General features: G+C 44.9%; 1 protein-coding gene across 1 annotated transcript in view; it reads left to right on the top strand.

Annotated features, from left to right (window-relative positions):
• The first annotated feature begins 297 nt into the window (after positions 1-297).
• Positions 298-18,152, top strand: part of TXNDC5 (thioredoxin domain containing 5) — a 31,200-nt gene continuing 13,345 nt past the window's right edge. Inside the window, exons 1-3 of the mRNA XM_045841657.1 lie at positions 298-806; positions 6,218-6,367; positions 11,866-11,971. Of these exons, the coding sequence (XP_045697613.1) occupies positions 541-806; positions 6,218-6,367; positions 11,866-11,971 (522 nt within the window). The 5' untranslated portion in view covers positions 298-540. The remainder of the gene's footprint in view (positions 807-6,217; positions 6,368-11,865; positions 11,972-18,152) is intronic.

Raw genomic sequence — 18,152 nt, 5'->3', positions numbered from 1 at the left:
GGCAGGGATAACAGGCAAGGCTTCCATCACACCTCTGAGCTCAGGCTCAGTCACAGTTGAGGTCTGGCCAAGAACCCCACCCACTTTTGCTCAATTTCCCACTTTCTGCTGACAGCAGCTCTTTTCTTCCCTTCATCCAAAGGCCGGGTCTTTGGGTATGCCAAGACTGGCCGAGGCTAACATTACGCTCTGTGGCATTCCTGCCTGTCCTCCCTGACCTTCAATATTTACCCTCGTCCCGGAACTGCCTGCGTCTGGGGAAGCACCGGGGCCCTGCGGGAGTAACCGGAACCGACTGGAGGCCTAGCACGTGAAACTCTCTCCAGGGCTAGGAGACCCTTTCCTTTCCCCTCCCCTGCCTCGAGCTCCCGACGCGAGCGTACTCAGTCTCGGCCGGGAGGGGAGCCGGCAATCCCTGGCCTGGGCGGGGCGAGGAAGGGGCGCGGCCTCCGTGGGGCGGTGCGCGGGGCGGTGCGCGCGGCGGGCTGGCGCCGTGGAGCGGACCGGCCGCCGCGGCGAGAACGCGCCAGCCCCGCCGTGATGCCCGCGCGCCCCAGACGCCTCCTCCCAACGCTGACCGGGCTCCTGGCCCGGGCCGCGGTGCTGCTGCTGCTACTAGGCCATGGCGGTGGCGGGCGCTGGGGCGCCAGGGCCCAGGAGCCAGGAGCGGCGGCAGCAGCAGACGAGCCCCCCGCGGCCGACGGCGGGGACAGGGAGGACCCTCACGCCAAGCACCTGTACACCGCGGACATGTTCACGCATGGAATCCAGAGTGCCGCGCACTTCGTCATGTTCTTCGCACCCTGGTAAGTGGCGGCGCGGGCCGGGCCCTCCAAGTCCTAGTCTGCGCTCCCGAAGCGGCCCTGGGCCTGGGGGCGCCGGGGAACCGCGGCAAGCCGGGAGCACGGAGACGGGGGCTGTGCGGGCTGGGGCGCTCGTGGCTGACGTGGCGCCGGGCGGTGCTGGAGGGGGCGGTCCCCAATGGGAGCCCAGGAATGCGCTGCCCCTCCCCCATCAAATGCCCCCTGCAGGGGACCCAGCGAGGGAAAGGGGGTCCGTCGCCCTTTGTGGCTGCTGGGAGGGTAGAAGCCATCCTTCAACCCCCTGCCCCAAACTTGGTGCGCCGGCCGGAAGCAGCGGCCTGCCTGAGCTGCCGGACCCTGCGGGCCACGTGCAGCGGCTGCTGGCAACCGGAGGTCCCGCGGCAGACAAGTACACGTCAGATTCCGTTCACGCGCTGCAGGGCTAATTGTCGTTTGAGAGTTCAATTGAAAAACAGGAATTCACAGCGGTGTGATTTCCTACTTTGTGTGCTCGTGAGGTGGGAAGGGGTGGCTGGCCCAGGCAGAAGAGGGTCGCTGTGGGAGAGTAGTGCGAATTCTGAGGACGCCTCCGCAGTCCGGAGTGCATGGGGAGCTGTGCTCTTGGCTCTCACTTCAAGGCTGAGTTACGGCACCTCCTCCCCTCTGCTCTCTTGAGGTCTGCTCCTCTAGAAAGTGTGACAAAGCTCACCAGGTTGAACGGACGGTGTACCTCTTGCCCTGGTTCTGGGGTAGGGACTTAGTATTGGGCCTCTAGGCCAACCCCAGAGACCCGTACTTTGGGAGTTGTCCTAGCAAAAGACAGCAGGTCCTGAGTGCTCTTTTTCCACGGCACAGATGCCCCAATGAAGGGAAGTTCTCATGGGGCAGAGCAGAAAGCTGGTGTTTGGGCACAAGGCAGTTTGCAGGCTTATTGCAGAACTTGGCGTTCTTCCCTAGCATGGGGGAGAAGCTCATTGAGATGTGGGGAAGGGATGTGGGAAGGAATAGAGAGAAGATGCCTGAGAAAAAAACGGCCTATTCAGAAAATGTGCTTGCGGAAGTTGGAGGAAACTTTTTTCCCTTTCTCGTCATATTCAGCCTACAAACTGTATTTCATTTCATTTGGAGTTAAATCAACTTTTGGAGGCGGGTCTGAGTCACAGCTATTGTGTATCAACAGTGTTTAAAGTTCCCAAGAACCAACGGACTTGAATTTTCAGAACCTCTTTTTGTGTAGAAAATACATTGTACATAAAAATAATTATTCATAGTTACTCTGGGAAGGAGTATTCACAGAGTAACTATTGTAATTATGTACACTACTTAATTGGAGTTTATGCCAGTGGAATAAATCTGTTAATTTTTATTTTTAAAAGAAAAAATGGCACATAGACACAGTCCATGCAGTGCCAGTGGAGGTTTAATTTCGGAGGCTCTGTCATACTTCCCAGCTGGTCCTGGACTGAATGAGGGAGAAGACCGGCAAATCTGAGCCCTTGGTATTAACTAAATTCCTTTTTCATTGTATGTGGTTTATGGACTTTTAGGTGGATGCCTCTAGAAAAAGTAACTTAAAGTTTTTATTTTGAGAAAAAAAGTTTTTATTTTGCTTCTGAATAGTCTTACTACAAAATATTTAAACAGATGTATGGAGTTTTCTATGACAGCATTTAAAAGTTCAACTGTAACAATAGATTGGAAATCATACAGAATATGCTGTGGGGTCGTCCCCACCCATCTCTTACCAGTTTCAGTTCCTCTGGAGTATTGGAAGTCGACTTGTGATTTGGGGTCAGGGGTACCATGTAATGAAAACATTGATCTATGTATTTTTACTCTGAACTTGACAGATGTAGGGTAGTCCCACTGCTGTAGATTTTGTGCCAACATCTCTTGGGCTAGTTTGCAGGTCAAACTGAACCTGAAGATGACAAAGAGGTCAAGGTTGGGGCCACCTCCTTGGGAGGATGAGATAACTTTGCTCTATTACATGGCCACAGGCCACCTTCTGAATGCAGCTGTTGTCTCAGGTTCATACTATAGCCAGAAGGGTCCCAAACCAGCAGTGCCAACTACACGACATCTATGGACCTATCACTGAGAAATTGCCAAATAGTACATGCCAAGCATGTGCTAGACACAGGGAACACAGTAGTAAAAAGGATAATGCTGTCTCTTTGGCCTGTGTACCGCATATACTTACATATAACACTGGTTTTCCCCTCACAATTATCTTCCAGAAAAGAGGGAACTATATTGTATTTGAGTTTTTATAAAGCGGGGATTCTCTTAGCTCACCAAGTGAGTGCTGCTTAGGAAAGACACATTTGCTCGAAGCAGACGTTTTTTGTGGTACCTTTAGATATGTATTATTGAGATCATCTGTCAAAGAAGAAAAAGATTTTATTGAGAAATTATTTTGAGGGTAAGCAGGTGTGTTAAAGATCACTTTAAAAAGCAGTATAGCAGGTAGTTCCATTGTAAGCATTGTAACTACACGCTTAGCAGGTGAATGGGGAAAACCCCACATGCCACAGTGATGCGCAACTCTGCGTGAAGCTTGAGGTAAAGTTTCTAGTGTTGGCTCACACAGAATTCAAATACGGCACTGTGGACAGCTGACAGTGAAAGAAGATAATCAGCTATATGACTCAATAGATTTAGTTGATGAGATAAAAGCTCATTCTGTCCAGAAATGTGAAGAATAGCAAGAAGCAATAATTCTAAGTAAACTTTAAATGACAAGTGATATAAAAATATCTGCATAGTTAAATTTGTACAATGAATATTACAGTCATACATTTGATTATATCAAACTTAGAAGTTTGAGTGGACACAAACGCTTTTAAAGCTTCTCATTGGAGAACATGCAGGATTGATTTAATTTGAGGGTTGCTTTGCATTACTAGACACTTGGTAGTTTAGTAGAAGAGAGCTGACTGAATAATAATGGGTCAGGTATAGTGAGAAGTGCTAAGCTGCTGCAGTAGAGGGAGAGTAGGGTTGCTTTCCAGAAGAGGAGGAGGAGAAAGTGGGTACCAAATAGCCTGGGAAGTCAGGCTGACTTCTTGAAGGAAGTAACACCTGAACTAAACCCCTGGGCAAATAGGAATTAGCCGGGTGGGTTTAGGAAGGCAGTGTGAGAGTGTATTTTGTGATTCCCAGGGCAAGCCAGGCTCTGGCCCTTTCAGAAAACCACAAACACTGCAGTGTGGCTCAGGGATAGACTGACTGCAAGAGAAGGTGGTAGCTAGGGGCATCGAGGTGAAGTGGGAGTCCAGCAATTTGGACTTCATGCCGAGAATAGTGCAGGGACGTTCTGGTGGGTCATAAACAGGGGAGTGAGAGGTTTTTCTGGTCTATATTTTTAAATATATTTTATTGATTATGCTATTACAGTTGTCCCATTCTCCCCCCTTTACTGCCCTCCACCCTGCACATCCCCTCCCACCCACATTCCCTCCCTTTAGTTCATGTCTGTCATACATATAAGTTCATTGGCTTCTACATTTCCATACTATTCTTACCCTCCCCCCCTGTCTATTTTCTACCTACCATCTATGCTACATATGCTCTGTACCTTTTCCCCCCTCTCCTCCTCCCATTCCCCTGTTGCTAACCCTCCATGTGATCTCCATTTCTGTGACTTTGTTCCTAGTTGCTTGCTTAGTTTGTTTTTGTTTTAGGTGTGGTTGTTAATAGTTGTGAGTTTGCTATCATTTTACGGTACATATTTTTTATCTTCTTTTTCTTAGATGAATCCCTTTAACATTTCATATAATAAAGGCTTGGTGATAATGAACTCCTTTAACTTGACCTTATCTGGGAAGCACTTTCTCTGCCTTTTCATTCTAAATGAAAGCTTTGCTGGATAGAGCAATCCTGGGTGTAGGTCCTTGCCTTTCATGACTTGGAATACTTCTTTCCAGCCCTTTCTTGCCTGCAAGGTCTCTTTTGAGAAATCAGCTGACAGTCTGATGGGAACTCCTTTGTAGGTTACTGTCCCCTTATCTCTTGCTGCTTCTAGGATTCTCTCCTTCATTTTAATCTTGGGTAATGTAATTGTGATGTGCCTTGGTGTGTCCCTCCTTGAGTCCAAGGAGGGACTCAGGGAAACTCTCTGAGCTTCCTGGACTTCCTGGAAGTCTATTTCCTTTACCAGAATGAGGAAATTCTCCTTTGTTGTTGAAATAACTTTTCTACTTGTTGCTCTTCCTCTTCCTCTTTTGGTACCCCTATAATTCAGATGTTGGAATGCTGAAAGTTGTCCTGGAGGTTTCTAAGCCTCTCCTCATTTTTTTGAGTTCTTGTTTCTTCATTCTTTTCTGATTGGATGTTTCTTTCTTCCTTCTGGTCCACACCGTTGATTTGAGTCCCACTTTCCTTCCCATCACTATTGGTTCCCTGTACATTTTCCTTTATTTCACTTAGCATTGCCTTCATTTTTTCATCTAATTTTGTGACCAAGTTCAACCAATTCTGTGAGCATCCTGATTACCAGTATTTTGAACTGTGCATCTGATAGGTTGACTATCTCTTCATCACTTAGTTGTAGTTTTTTGGAGCTTTGATCTGTTCTTTCATTTGGGCCATTTTTTTGTCTTGACGCACTTGTTATGTAGTGAGGGGCAGAGCCTTAGGTATTTGCCAGGGTGGGACATACCAATTGGATTTCAGTCACTTCCCCTGCTTTCCACAAGAAAACTGGGCCCTTCTGGTCCTGATTTTTGTGTGGGTGGGCTTGTGTACATTCTAGGATCCTGTGGGTCTCTCCAATGAACTCTCTTGTGAGGCTGGGAGTCTCTCCCTGTGCCTCAACCCCCACAGGTGTTTTCAGTAGGTGTTTTGAGGCTTTATTTCCCTGGGCCCTGGCTGCGGCCCTGGGTTATGCGGTCAATCCCACTCCCCCTTTGTTTCACCTGGTTTATCTGTGCACAAATGTGGGACCACCCGGTCGGCCGCTGCCTTGACGGCCAGCTGCAGCCTTGTGCGCCCCGCTCCACAATCCGCTGCCTCACTGGGTCTGCCACCTGCCACCTTGCAGTGAGTCCTCTCCACCCCAGCTGCCTGTCTCTGCACTCCTGCTGGTCTGGATGAATGTTTCTTCTTTAACTCCTTGGTTGTCGGACTTCCATACAGTTCGATTTTCTATCAGTTCTGGTTGTTTTTTTGTTTTTAAATTTTTATTGTCCTTCTTTTGGTTGTGTGAGGAGACACAGGGTGTCTACCTACTCCTCCATCTTGGCTAGAAGTCTGGGAGTGAGATTTTGTAGTACTTGTGAGCTAACCCCTCTCTGCTGCGGTGTGAAGAAAGGAGCAGAGAGTCCTGTTGCCCCGTGGAAATGACTGAAGAGGTGGGTTGGGCATCCTCTGACCCTGCACTCAGTATGTGTGTTACTCTCACCTTGTTACAGGTGCGGGCACTGCCAACGGCTGCAGCCCACTTGGAATGACCTGGGAGACAAGTACAACAGCATGGAAGATGCCAAAGTCTACGTGGCAAAGGTGGATTGCACAGCCGACTCAGACGTGTGCTCTGCCCAGGGGGTGCGAGGGTACCCCACGTAAGTAAGAAGGGCTTCCCGTACCTTCTAGGTTTTCCACATCTTATGATCAGCTGCCTTAGGCCATAGAAAGTCCATGTTACTTTTTGGTATCTTCCTTTGTAGGCGAGGGGGGAGGACATGCTACATTGAAGCAGGCAGTTCCTGCTGTTAGGGAAAGGTTATATTTACCACTGGGTCTGTGTTGGATGGCTTTTTGTGCCTTGTCTGGAAAAAGCCTTTTATTAATCAGCATGGGTTTGCCTTTTTATAAGAACATATGTTTGTGAACTAAAAATGGTCATCTCCATGAAGTCCTGTCACGTTTGATGTTCACAAGTACATTTACACAATGAATACAGATTTTGTCATCAAATTAATATGAACTTTTGGTCACTCTCTTATTCCTAAACATCCTTCCTAGAGTAATTTCCCAGGTAACAGGCAGAGGATATTTCTGTCGGACAGAAGGTAACAAGATGGAAGATGGAATACAGTAGTTCTGACAAGTGGTGCTACTTACTCCCTTGACAGTTAAAAGAGTTTTTTGGTTTTAAGAAACAGAAATTGACACTGACTTAATAAACAAAAGAGGAGAGTAATTAGTAGGCTATGGGGGAAGCTCTGTGAGATTCAGCTCCAAAGATTTGGGAGCCTGTTTTTACTGTGTCTCCCGTAAGGTGACTTAACTTTCTGGCTCTGCATCTCCCTGTTGCCATGGTATTCTTGGGCCCGCCACTAACTGGCCTGGCTTGGATGGGATGTTCATTCTGAGAACAGCCCTTGTGGCCAGAGGGACAGAATCTTGTGTGAAGACAGTGGCCCTGTTCAGACCACGTGGCGACTGTTGGAGAGAAGAGCCCTTTTCCAAAAAAAGGGAAGATGCTATTTCCAGAAGGATGGGGGAGGGTTGGTACTGCAATTCCCAAAATAGTTGTTCAAATTGATGAATTAAGTAAAGTCTGTATTAAACCTGAACTCTATCTTCAAACCTGAGAGTCACCATGGAAAAGTGGATGGAACTCTGGGCTGGAACCTTGAAGCCAGTGTTTGAATCCCAGCTCTACGATCTACTTATCATGCAGCTCTGGCCACACTATTTAACCTCTGAGTCCAGAGTAGGTTGCCGATACTCACTTCAGCCCCCTACACATCCTTATGAAATAAAATGTGTGCAAACACCAATTTGAATATACCCAGCAAATGTTAGGTTTTCCCCTAACATTTGGAAATTTGGCATTTCCATATAGGACTCAGAATTCTTGGTCTTTGTTGAATGCTTGCTAATCTCAGTGCCATAATTCAAGTCTACATCAAGTCAAGTCAGATAGAGAGAAAATTTCCCACTATATTTACCTACCTAAAAGGCATCACTGTGCTGTGCTTCACAGCATTGCCTTTAAAGTAAACTTGCTTGGATGGAGAGCATCCTAAAGAAGCGGTCAGTGAGTAGTGGGAGCAGGTAAGGAGGTGGATGCTTACCTGTTGAGAGCCTGTTACTTCAAGGTACAGTGGCAGGAGAAATGGTTGGATGGTTGGCTGTGGTGTCCTCTTTTTTTAATTTTATTTATTTATTTTTAGAGAGAGGGGAAGGGAGGAAGAAAGAGAGGGAGAGAGATATCGATCTGTTGCCTCTCACATGCCCCCAAATGGGGACCTGGCCCGCAACCCAGGTATGTGTCCTACCTGGGAATTGCACCAGCATCCTTTCAGTTTGAGGAATGGTGCCCAACCCACTGAGCCACACCAGTCAGGGCATGGTGTCCACTCTTAAGCAGCTGGCAATCTGTGGCCCTGTGGCTGTGTACACTACAAAACATGCCAGAGGGAAGGCAAAACAACAGGAGCTGCATTAGGGCTGAGAGAGCACGTGTTAGGGGGCAACAGAGAGAGGAGTAGAGGGTTCCATCTGGACCTGGTTATACGAGCTCTCTGGTGCAACTCCACAGATGCTCTTCATGGATTTTAAAAGGTCCATCTTGGATCACGTGTCCTGGTTTTTATTTAGGAGACATGTTCTCGCCCCCCCCCCAAAAAAAACATGCCCTGTTTTTGTGTTGTAAAACAAAGTAAAATGAGCTTATGTTCTGCCGAACAAGGTTTGGGAGGGACCTCTGTGACCTTGACACACAGGAAGCTGTAGGAGCTGCCTTTTGTTAAAGGCAGGAGGTGGAATGTGCTGCACAAAACACAGTCACGTTAGGGTATTCAGAGTTACCTGTTGAGCTTGTCCTTCCTCCAAGTGGTACTCATCTCAGAGAGACGTGGCAGGGCCTGAATTGGACAGTGAATGTAAGTTCCTGAGCTTCCAAGTCATTCTCCCTGTTCACCTGGAGCTGGAGGGAAGGATTGGAGAGGGAGGGCATTTGAGTTCCCGTACCTGTACAGGTGGCTCGCTGCTCAGGAAGATGTTTTGAGGTCTTCCTGTTGAGCCAGAAAGTAATCTTTATCATCTTGGAAGATGTGAGCATGGGCAGGGCTGAATGAAGGAGGTTTCCTGGGGCTGCCATAATAAAGCACCACAAACCGTCTGGCCGAAAGAACAGAAATTTATTCTCACAGTTCTGGAGGCTGAAGCCCGAAATCAAGGCATCAGAGGGCCCTGCTCCCTCTGAAACCTGCCAGGGAGTCCTTCCTTCCCTCCTCCCAGCTTTCGGGCTTTGCCGGCATCTTTGGTGTGCCTTGGCTTGTAACTGCCTCCCTGCAATCCTCGGTCTTCATGTGGCTTCATGTGTGCAGGCCTCTCTGTGTGTCCACATTCCCCTTTTTTATAAGGACACAGTCATAGTAAATGAGGGCCCACCTATCAACCTCAGTTTAACTTATCACTATAAAGACCCTATTCCTACATAAGGTCACATTTTCAGGTACTATGTGTTAGGACTTCAACAGATCTGTTTGGTGGGGGGGGCATAGTTCAACCCATAATACCACATCATCACTTGTAGTAGAACTATCATCACACTTTGCCAGAGTGACCCACACATGGCTATTTTCTCCCCTGCAGTCTCCTGGAAAAAGAAATAGGTCACCAAAACAACAACAAAAACAAATGCTTATGTGGAGGTTCGTGATAGAGAAGTTTGGGGCTGTACTTTGGTCTTCTGCACCATAGCTCACTCTCCATTACCCCCTTCATCTCCATCCTCAATGAGAATTGAAGTCAGACTGAAAAGTCTGTAGAGGAAGCTCTAATTTTATCCCTAGGATCTATAAACATTAGGAAGAATCTCAAACTTGGGCAGACAGAAAGATTTTCAATCCAACAGGACAAGGTTTTTTTTTTTAATTGTTTATTTTGTTTTGCTTAAAGCACACCAAATTAGAAAAATATCGCAGGTTAGGTTTTACTGGTTTTTAAAGTTAGCAAAGAAATGGGAAATGAGTGTGACATCTGATGTTTTCAGGATCCTGAAGCTCTTTGGTGGAGGGAGATGCTCGAAAGATAGAAGGGAGGTAGAGAACAGTAAGCATCTTCCAGTTGTCTGGGCAAAGCACATACTTGCAGAGTTTTGTGCAGTCCCAGGGGTGGGTGTGGGCATTCGTCATTGTGAGATCATACTTTGGAGTTGCTTAAAATGTTAAATTTCAGGAAGTCCCAGGCACACCAGCCAACAAATCTAGTTAGGTTTTAGCCTTTTGTTATCCTTATAAAAGTACAAGCTACTGAGGAAGCAGCACATAGGAGCTCTGTCTAGAAAAAGTTCAGCTATTAATATAACAAGTACAGTTTGTGTGACCTTGATGTAACCTGGCAGCAAAGGCAACTGGACTAGAATGCACATGCATGAACAGTGACGCCTTCACTGTACTAGTCAGTGGGGGCAGTAGATGCCATTGAGTGAATATGTGTACTGTGTGGCCGTTGCATTCAAAATGAGCAAGTAGAGCAATAAATCTGCATCAGATTTTGCATAAAGCTTGAACATTCCTCTGTTGAAACTATTCATATGATTCAGAAGGCTGAAGCCAGGGGCAACTGGTGATTGGCAGCTTCATCACAAGGTGCCCATTCACACATCACTTCTTGTGCAGAGTTTTTTTGTGAAACATCAAATCACTCAGGTGACTTGGCCCGCCACAGTCCAGATTTGGTGCTTTGTGACTTCTGGTTTTTCCCAAAACTAAAACCACCTTTGAAAGGGAAGAGATTTCAGACCATCAGTGAAATTCAGGAAAATACAATGGGGCAGCTGATGGAGATTGGGAAAACTGTATAAGGTCCCAGGGTACCTACTTTAAAGGGGACTGAGGCATCACTGTCCTGTGTACAATATTTTTTATGTTGTATCATCTATAATATCTTTTTCATATTATATGGCTGGATACCTTCTGGACAGACCCAGTATATTCTTTATTGGAGACACATTAGTAAAGTCACCTAAGCCCATCACAGATCTTAGCTTCTGGATGAGGCCAGGAAGCCCATTTTAATTTAGATACCTACTCCAACCAATGTGTTGGTTTTCTTACATAGCTGTGAAACTTCATTGTGAGGTATTGGGGAGTTAGCTAATCAAACCCACAGTTCTGATTTCTGCACATCTGACTTTTTACCATTTGACATTACATATTGGGCATTTGCTAACAAATACCATGTACGTGCTTGTACAAGTGTTAGGGGTGTTTTAAATGAATAGGCTTGCCAAAAAAAAAAAGCTAGTCTATGTTTTTTGTGTCAGTAGCCATATTCCTCCATCCTTGACACCTTCTCTTAATTTTGTCAGTGGAAGAATTAATCCCTCCCACCCCCATTCCTTGACACCTTCTGCCAGATCTTATCGGGAGCATGTTTTTCCATTACCAGTGGCATGCTACATGATTTGGTTGTATTAATTTCAGCCTCTGGCGATGTCTTTTGCTCACCTATAAAGAAATGCTTCATAGTCTATCTGCAGATATTGTCAGAAGCTAATATGTGTAGAAAAAAGGGAAAGATTCCTTCTCTGTGAAGAAGTGAATAGACTATATCAGCCAGTGTCAAGGTTGTTCTTACAGTTGTAGACTTGAATTCTTACAATACCTGGATATTTATGCTTTGTAAGAATAGAGTAGCTGACACGGTAGCCTGGAAATACACTTATTGCAAAACAATGCTCTTTCTATCACAGCTCTAATTTTTTACATGAAAAAAAAAAAGAGCAGGATATGAAGACTACTAGAGCCGAGGAGGATGTCAGATGCCGAGCAGGGAGAAGCTTGAGCGTTTTGCACTGTCGAGCGCTTGCCGCTTGGCGTTCCGTGCACAGCATCAGGCTTGATGTGTTCGTCTCAACCTTATTTTTCTTGAATAAAATGTAAAACGTTTAAAGGTTTAGGATTAAGTGAATGTATCATCTTTTCCTTTGGCGAGTTTTATCAGAGAGTGGCAGATGCGTGCCTGGCTGCAGCCCATTGATAACCCGTTTCTGACGGCTCCACCAAAGGAGTTTGCTCCCCGATAAGGCAGTGCTCTTGACTCAGAGCAGTTCGAAGTGCTTTAAAAATCTGCTCTGTCTAATCATTTTTTACCCTTTCAGCCTGAAGTTCTTCAAGCCTGGCCAAGAAGCTGTGAAGTACCAAGGTCCTCGGGACTTCCAGGCCCTGGAAAACTGGATGCTGCAGACGCTGAATGATGAGCCTGCTGTGAGTGCACAGGAAACCCCCTCCCTCTTCCTTCCTACATTTTTGGGTAGTGAGGCCAGTTTAGGTGAAAAATTAGGGATACCATTTTAAGGCTAGTTTTACTTTTTTAGAACTCATTGGTATAATAAGTAAATATTAACTTTTTTCCTTCTAAATTTTTTTATTGTGGTAAAATTTACCATCTTCACTATTGTTAAGTATACAGTTCAGTAGCATTAAGTACATTCATAATGTTGTACAGCCATCACCACCATCCATTTCCAGAACTCTTTTCATCTTTAAAACTGAAACTTAGTGTAATTAAACACTAACTCCTCATCCTCCCCCAGCCCCGGGCCACCACCATCTACTTTTTTTCTCTATGATTTTAACTCTTACCTGTGTAAGTAGAAAAGATTAACTTTTTAAAAACTTTTTATCATGAAATATTCAAACATGACCAATAGTGGAAAGAAGAGACTAGTGCAGCAATTTTCAACCAGCGTACCTCAAGAATTTTTAAAACAGGCAGTGCCTGACTATTTAGTCAGGGGCACTGACCTCTTTTCCCTTAGACTGTCCAATAACAAAGTGTCAACAGCCATCACAATAATAGCCTCTGGTGTAAACAAATCAAAATTATATAACTTTTTGTCAGATCAGCAAAATATATATTTTTTATTGTGCCACAAAATTTTCTTAATTAGTTTACCTGTGCCACGAGATGAGGAAGGTTGAAAATCGCTGGTCTAGAGAATGCTGTCTGCATGATGAGGGCTGTGATGAGGATGGTCCCATGTGCTCATCCCCTAGCTTCAGTAACTATCCCTATTTTGTCAGCCTTGTTTTGTCTTACCTGCCTCTCTATCTCCTGTTTGGCTGAAGAGTCAGCCCTGACGGAGTGTCATTTATAAGTATTTCAGTATGTATCTGACAGATCCCCCTAGTACTTTTTAACATGGCCTCACGACTGCCACCTGTAATACAGTTAACAATAATTCCTCAGCGTCAGAGGTTGACTCTCACCCACCTGGGGTCTGGACCAGGCCTGCGCCAGGGTATCCTGTGCAGGCTAGCTTTGGCCCTCCTGCCCGCCTCCCACAGCTACCAGCTGGCTTGTACTTCACTCCCTGTACCCAGAATGTGGATCTTTCCTTTTCCTCTCCACCCTTAGTCTGTAACAGCCTAACCAACATTGCTGATAATGTAATTTAATACTCTTAAAACTTTTAGTGTCCTAATGTTCCTCTCTACATTAAGGGTAGTATCAGGAAATTGGTGGAAACTGATTTCTGAGATATTTTTTAAAGAAATAGCTGTGTGTGAAATGTTACTTACAACGAAAAATTTATAATCCTCCCTCTCTCCATTTGACGTTGGGAGCCTTCATTTTTTTAAATCACTGTGATCATAAACAATGCGCCGTGTCCCTCCGTGTGTGCTACTTCCAGATTAGCGCTGAGTGCCCCGGCCCACCAGGGCTCAGTTGGACTCAGACAGTCTGTGGAATTGCATTGGTGAGGGACTGGAGGGAGCCCCAGTATTCCCATGTTGTGTGTTTCTGTTGAAAAATTTCAGAGCAGCCGAAGGCTTTGAATGTGATTTCAATTTAAAACTTCACTTAGACCGCTTTATTGTGTCAGGTAGGTGTTCACAGATGTGGACGTTCTTTTGCTCATGTGTAATTCCAGCAGCTTTGTGGGGCCCAGGGGTCTTTGTGGTGTGTCAGCTCTCCCCCAAATGTCACAGCTGCTCAGAAGCTGGCTGCTTCCTGAGTGCATCTATACCTCACATTTTAAAGTCTGTAAGTACATGATGAAGAATGTTGGAATGTGGTGCTGAATAAGTTGGCCAGAGTCTTATCTAATTTTAGGTAATGGGAAAACCACAAACCTCTCAGAGAGTAAATTTGCATCTCAGTTCTGGCAAGAAAGCTGGATGAGCCAGGTGTGACTTTCATATAGATTTAAACTTCAAATTGTTTCCTTTATGAAAGTGTTCTCTGATGGGGGAAGCTAATTTTAAAGAGGAGTTAATAGTCTCAGAAAAAAAAAACCTTTTAAAATAAACATTTTACAAAAAATTAAATCCAACCTCCTCTGCTGACTTTATTTAAGAAACCAGCAGCCAGTATCAGGATGGCAGAGAGACTTCGTCTTGTGAGCCAACTTCCCTTAAGTGGGTTGACAGCCTGGAGTGCATGCTGGAAGGACAGGGAGGCCAGGTCTAGGCACAGCTTATATGTTTTGAGAAGCAGTGTCCTGTCTCCTGTAGTGGGTGGGGGCATGGTTGTGTAGGATCCACCCATCACCACTCTAGAACCACAGTTAACCCACTGGCCATATCTCTGTCATTCAGAGCAATAGGGATCTCACACAACTGCAGAAACAATGATAGTGTGCCTTACTGTAGAAACAAACTTTATATTGTGAACAGAAAATTCTTTCCAATTTGAACTTTGCTGTTCATTGTAAGCAAAAACTGTTTTAGAAGGTTTTCTCATCTGTATTTATACCTAAATAACTTGATATATACATTTTTAGATTTATACAGGATAAATTTAGATTCCCCTCTAGTTACAGCAATAATAAAGAAACTCGAAGAAAAAACCTACCGTTTCTTACAGTCTATTCCAATTTTTATATTTCCATATTTGCTTCCATATTTTTTTCTTAAACAGTTATATAAACACTTTATTTTATTATCTTTTTATATAGGTATGTTGTCTTTATACTAGTCATATATTATGTGGATTTGCATAATTCAGCTCTTTTTTGTCAATGGCTATTTAGTATTTATAATTTTTCTGTCATCAGAAATGCTATAAGGAACATGTTTATCTTTGTAAAGAACATTTTTCCCCACTTTCAGTGATGTTTTTAGAATATATTCCCAGACATAAAGTATCAAGACAGGAAAAAAAAAAGACCACTTTTACTTTTATACCATTGCTCAATGTTGGAAGAACGCTTTCTTAAGAATCTAGACTGGGAGCTTCGGGTCAACATGGTGACATAGGCAGACATGGCTTGCCTCTTTGCACAACCACATCAAAACTACAACTAAAATACAGAACAACCATCATTCAGAGCCATCAGATATCAAGTTGAATGGAAGTCTGACACCTACAGAATTGAAGAAACCACATCCATCCAGACTGGTAGGAGGGGCATGGACATAGAATTGGGCTGGCCCCCCACCCAGATGGATAGAAACTCAGGACAGATATGTCACAGGTGAGGAGTCCCAGACCCACACCAGGGCCCCCAGCCCAGGCTCCAGTGCCAGGAAGACAAATCCCCACTACTTCTGGCTGTGAAAACCAGCAGAGATTGAGTCAATGGAGGAGGCTGTTGGAGCCCTAAGCAGCTCCTCCTGGGGAGGCCACACACAGACTCACCTGCTCAGACTTGCCCTCTGAGCTCCAGTACCAGGGTGGCAGTTTGAAAGGGCACCAGTGGTATACAGGGAGAGAGTGAAGTATCTGGCATTGCAGTGAGCAAAGGCCATTGTCCCTTTGCTGAGCCTTCCCCCCACAGAGCCAGTAGGCTGGTACCATGTCTGAGACTCCATCAACCTGGCTAACATTATGTGACTCACCTTAGAGACCCACAGAGGCTCTACCCCACCCAACTTACAGGCCCACCCAAGCTGCTTTTTCATAAAAATGGCTGGTCTTAACCCCTAAGTCCTATCAAACAAGCAACAGCTGGCTTCAGTGATCCTTAGCAGAAGCCAGATTACAGTCACAGTTTGGCTTCGCTTAGAAATCTCCAAGCCTAACACAAGTACCAGCCATCTCAGATTATTTTACAGCTCAGGCAGGGTGGCCCCAGGCAAAACATAGGTGGGGGCTTACCTGTACCACCAAGGAAGCCCCAAAGCCAGCACACTCAGTGGACAGCTACAGATCACATGGGAGCACCACCACCCTTCCCCTACACAGCTGATCCTCCATGGAGTGTGCAGGTTGGTGGTTAGTGGTCACAGCCAGTCCTTCCAGCTGACTGGCCTGGGTAAATCTCTCCCATTGATCTGCCAACAGCAATCAAGGCTCCACTAAAAGAGGAGGGTGTACTCAGCCCACACAAAGGGTGCACCATGAGTACCCAGCTTGGGTGATAGGGGCAGCTGTGCCACTGGGCCCTACGGGACACCTACTACATTAGGCCACACTATGAAGAGATAGAGTCAAAGCAGCACTACCTAATCCATAGAAACGAGTGCATGGAGGCTGCCAAAGTGAGGAGACAAAGAAACATGGCCCAAATGAAAAAACAAATCAAAACTCCACAAAAAGAACTAAGTGAATGGAGATAAGCAATCTATCAGATGCAAAGTTCAAAACACTGGTTATAAGGATGCTCAAGGAACTTAGTGAGGACCTCAGCAGCATAAAAAAGACCCAGTCAGAAATGAAGGATACAATAATTGAAATAAAGAACAATTTACAGGGAAATAACAGTAGAATGGATGAAGCCAGGAATCAAATCAATGATTTGGAACATAAGGAAGCAAAAAACAACCAATCAAAACAATCAAACCAATCAATGTATGTGGAATAAAAAAGAATAAAAAAAGTGATAGTATAAACAGCTTCTGGGACAACTTTAAGAGGTCCAACATTCACCTCATGGGGTTCCAGAAGAAGAGAAAGAGCAAGAAATTGGAAATCTATCTGAAAAAATAGTGAAAGGAAACTCCCCTAAGTTGGTGAAGGAAATAGACATGCAAGTCCAGGAAGGGCAGAGAGTCGGAGAGTCCCAATTATGGATGCAAGAGGCCCACTCCAAGAGGTATCATTATTAAAAGGCCAAAGGTTAAGTATAAAGAGAGACTCTTAAAAGCAAGAGAAAAGAAGTTTGTTACTGGAAAGTTGCCCTATGGAGGGAGGAGGGAGAGAATGGGTGAAGATATGAGGGGATTAAGAAGTACAAATAAGTAGTTATAGAGCAGCCATGGGGATGTACAGTACAGTATAGGAAATGGAGAAGCCAAAGAACTTATACACATGATCCATGGACATGAACAATGGTGGGGGATTGCTTGAGGGAGTGGGGGCTGCTGAGTGGAGGGGGGCCAAAGGGGAAAGTCAGGATAACTGAATCAATAAAATATAATTTAAAAATATATAATTGCTCTATTTAAAGAAAAGAATCTAAAGTGTACCCATTTCTGTGATGTGCTGTGGTGTTCCCATGAGGGAGGGCACCTCTCCGGTGTGTGCCCCAGAGCACAGGAAGTGAAAGTGTCCCCTAAGTGCCATAAATAACGTCTCAGTACTAAAGCTCTTTGAACACCGTACAACACATATAGAGTATTTTGTTTCACCTGTTTTGACCTCTTAGCCACCATTCTCTTGAGCATCCTTTTGTGTGGGTGCTTAGCACTTTGAAAGTTTGACAAGCCAGCCACAGAAAGGAAAACTTCATGGGCTTTATGATTTCAACTCTGTACACCTTTGAGCTGTCAGCACTTTTAAAGCTTTTGATGATGTAACTTGAGTATTCTTTTTAATAGAAATATGAACTGCCACAAAGCAATCGAGTAATAACCATGTGTCTACAGCAAAATGGTAATTCAGAGATCTTTTCTTTACCCCAGCTGTCCTGGCCTCAAAAACTGAGAAATTTAGAATTGTGTGATAAGTACTACGGTAATGGTGCAGTGGTGCACATCGGTGTTTGCTTGGGTGTCTTTCTTAAAAAGCCACTTCTTGCACCTTCGTTGTTTGTTTCTCTCCCAAACTTAGTCCTGTGAGTTATATTTCTTAAAATTACAGCTTATGTTTGCCTGTGGTTTTCTCTTTATTGACTTGATTCATCTAAATGTACCTTCTTATCACCTACCTTTCTCTTTTATCACGTCCTTCATAGTTTTCCTTCAAAGTTTTTTTTCTCTTTTTTACCATTTGTGTAAATAAATGATAGCTAGGTCGTTCTCTTCTCTAGTGGTTTTTCATTCTCAGTTTTGTCTGCTTTGGTACCTTTGTGTGTTTAGGTACTTCTTCCTCCAGAGCCAGGCAATCAGGAATTTCATTTTGTAGTCTAGGTGAAATCTCGGATCGTGTTTCAAACAGCGGGACAGAGTGCTAGGTAGAGGAGGGCCTGTCCTTCAGTTTTTCTGCTCTGTTTAGTTGCGTTTGGGGCAGCAAAGGACAGGTTGAGGCGGAGATGGCTGCCACCTACTTCCCTCCACTGTC

The sequence above is a fragment of the Phyllostomus hastatus genome, unplaced genomic scaffold (genome assembly GCF_019186645.2).
Source record: "Phyllostomus hastatus isolate PE091 unplaced genomic scaffold, TTU_PhHast_1.1 phas_contig_37, whole genome shotgun sequence".
NCBI classification, from domain to species: Eukaryota; Metazoa; Chordata; class Mammalia; order Chiroptera; family Phyllostomidae; genus Phyllostomus; species Phyllostomus hastatus.
Note: the sequence above shows the minus strand (reverse complement) of the source record. Positions and strands in the feature narration are given on the sequence as shown.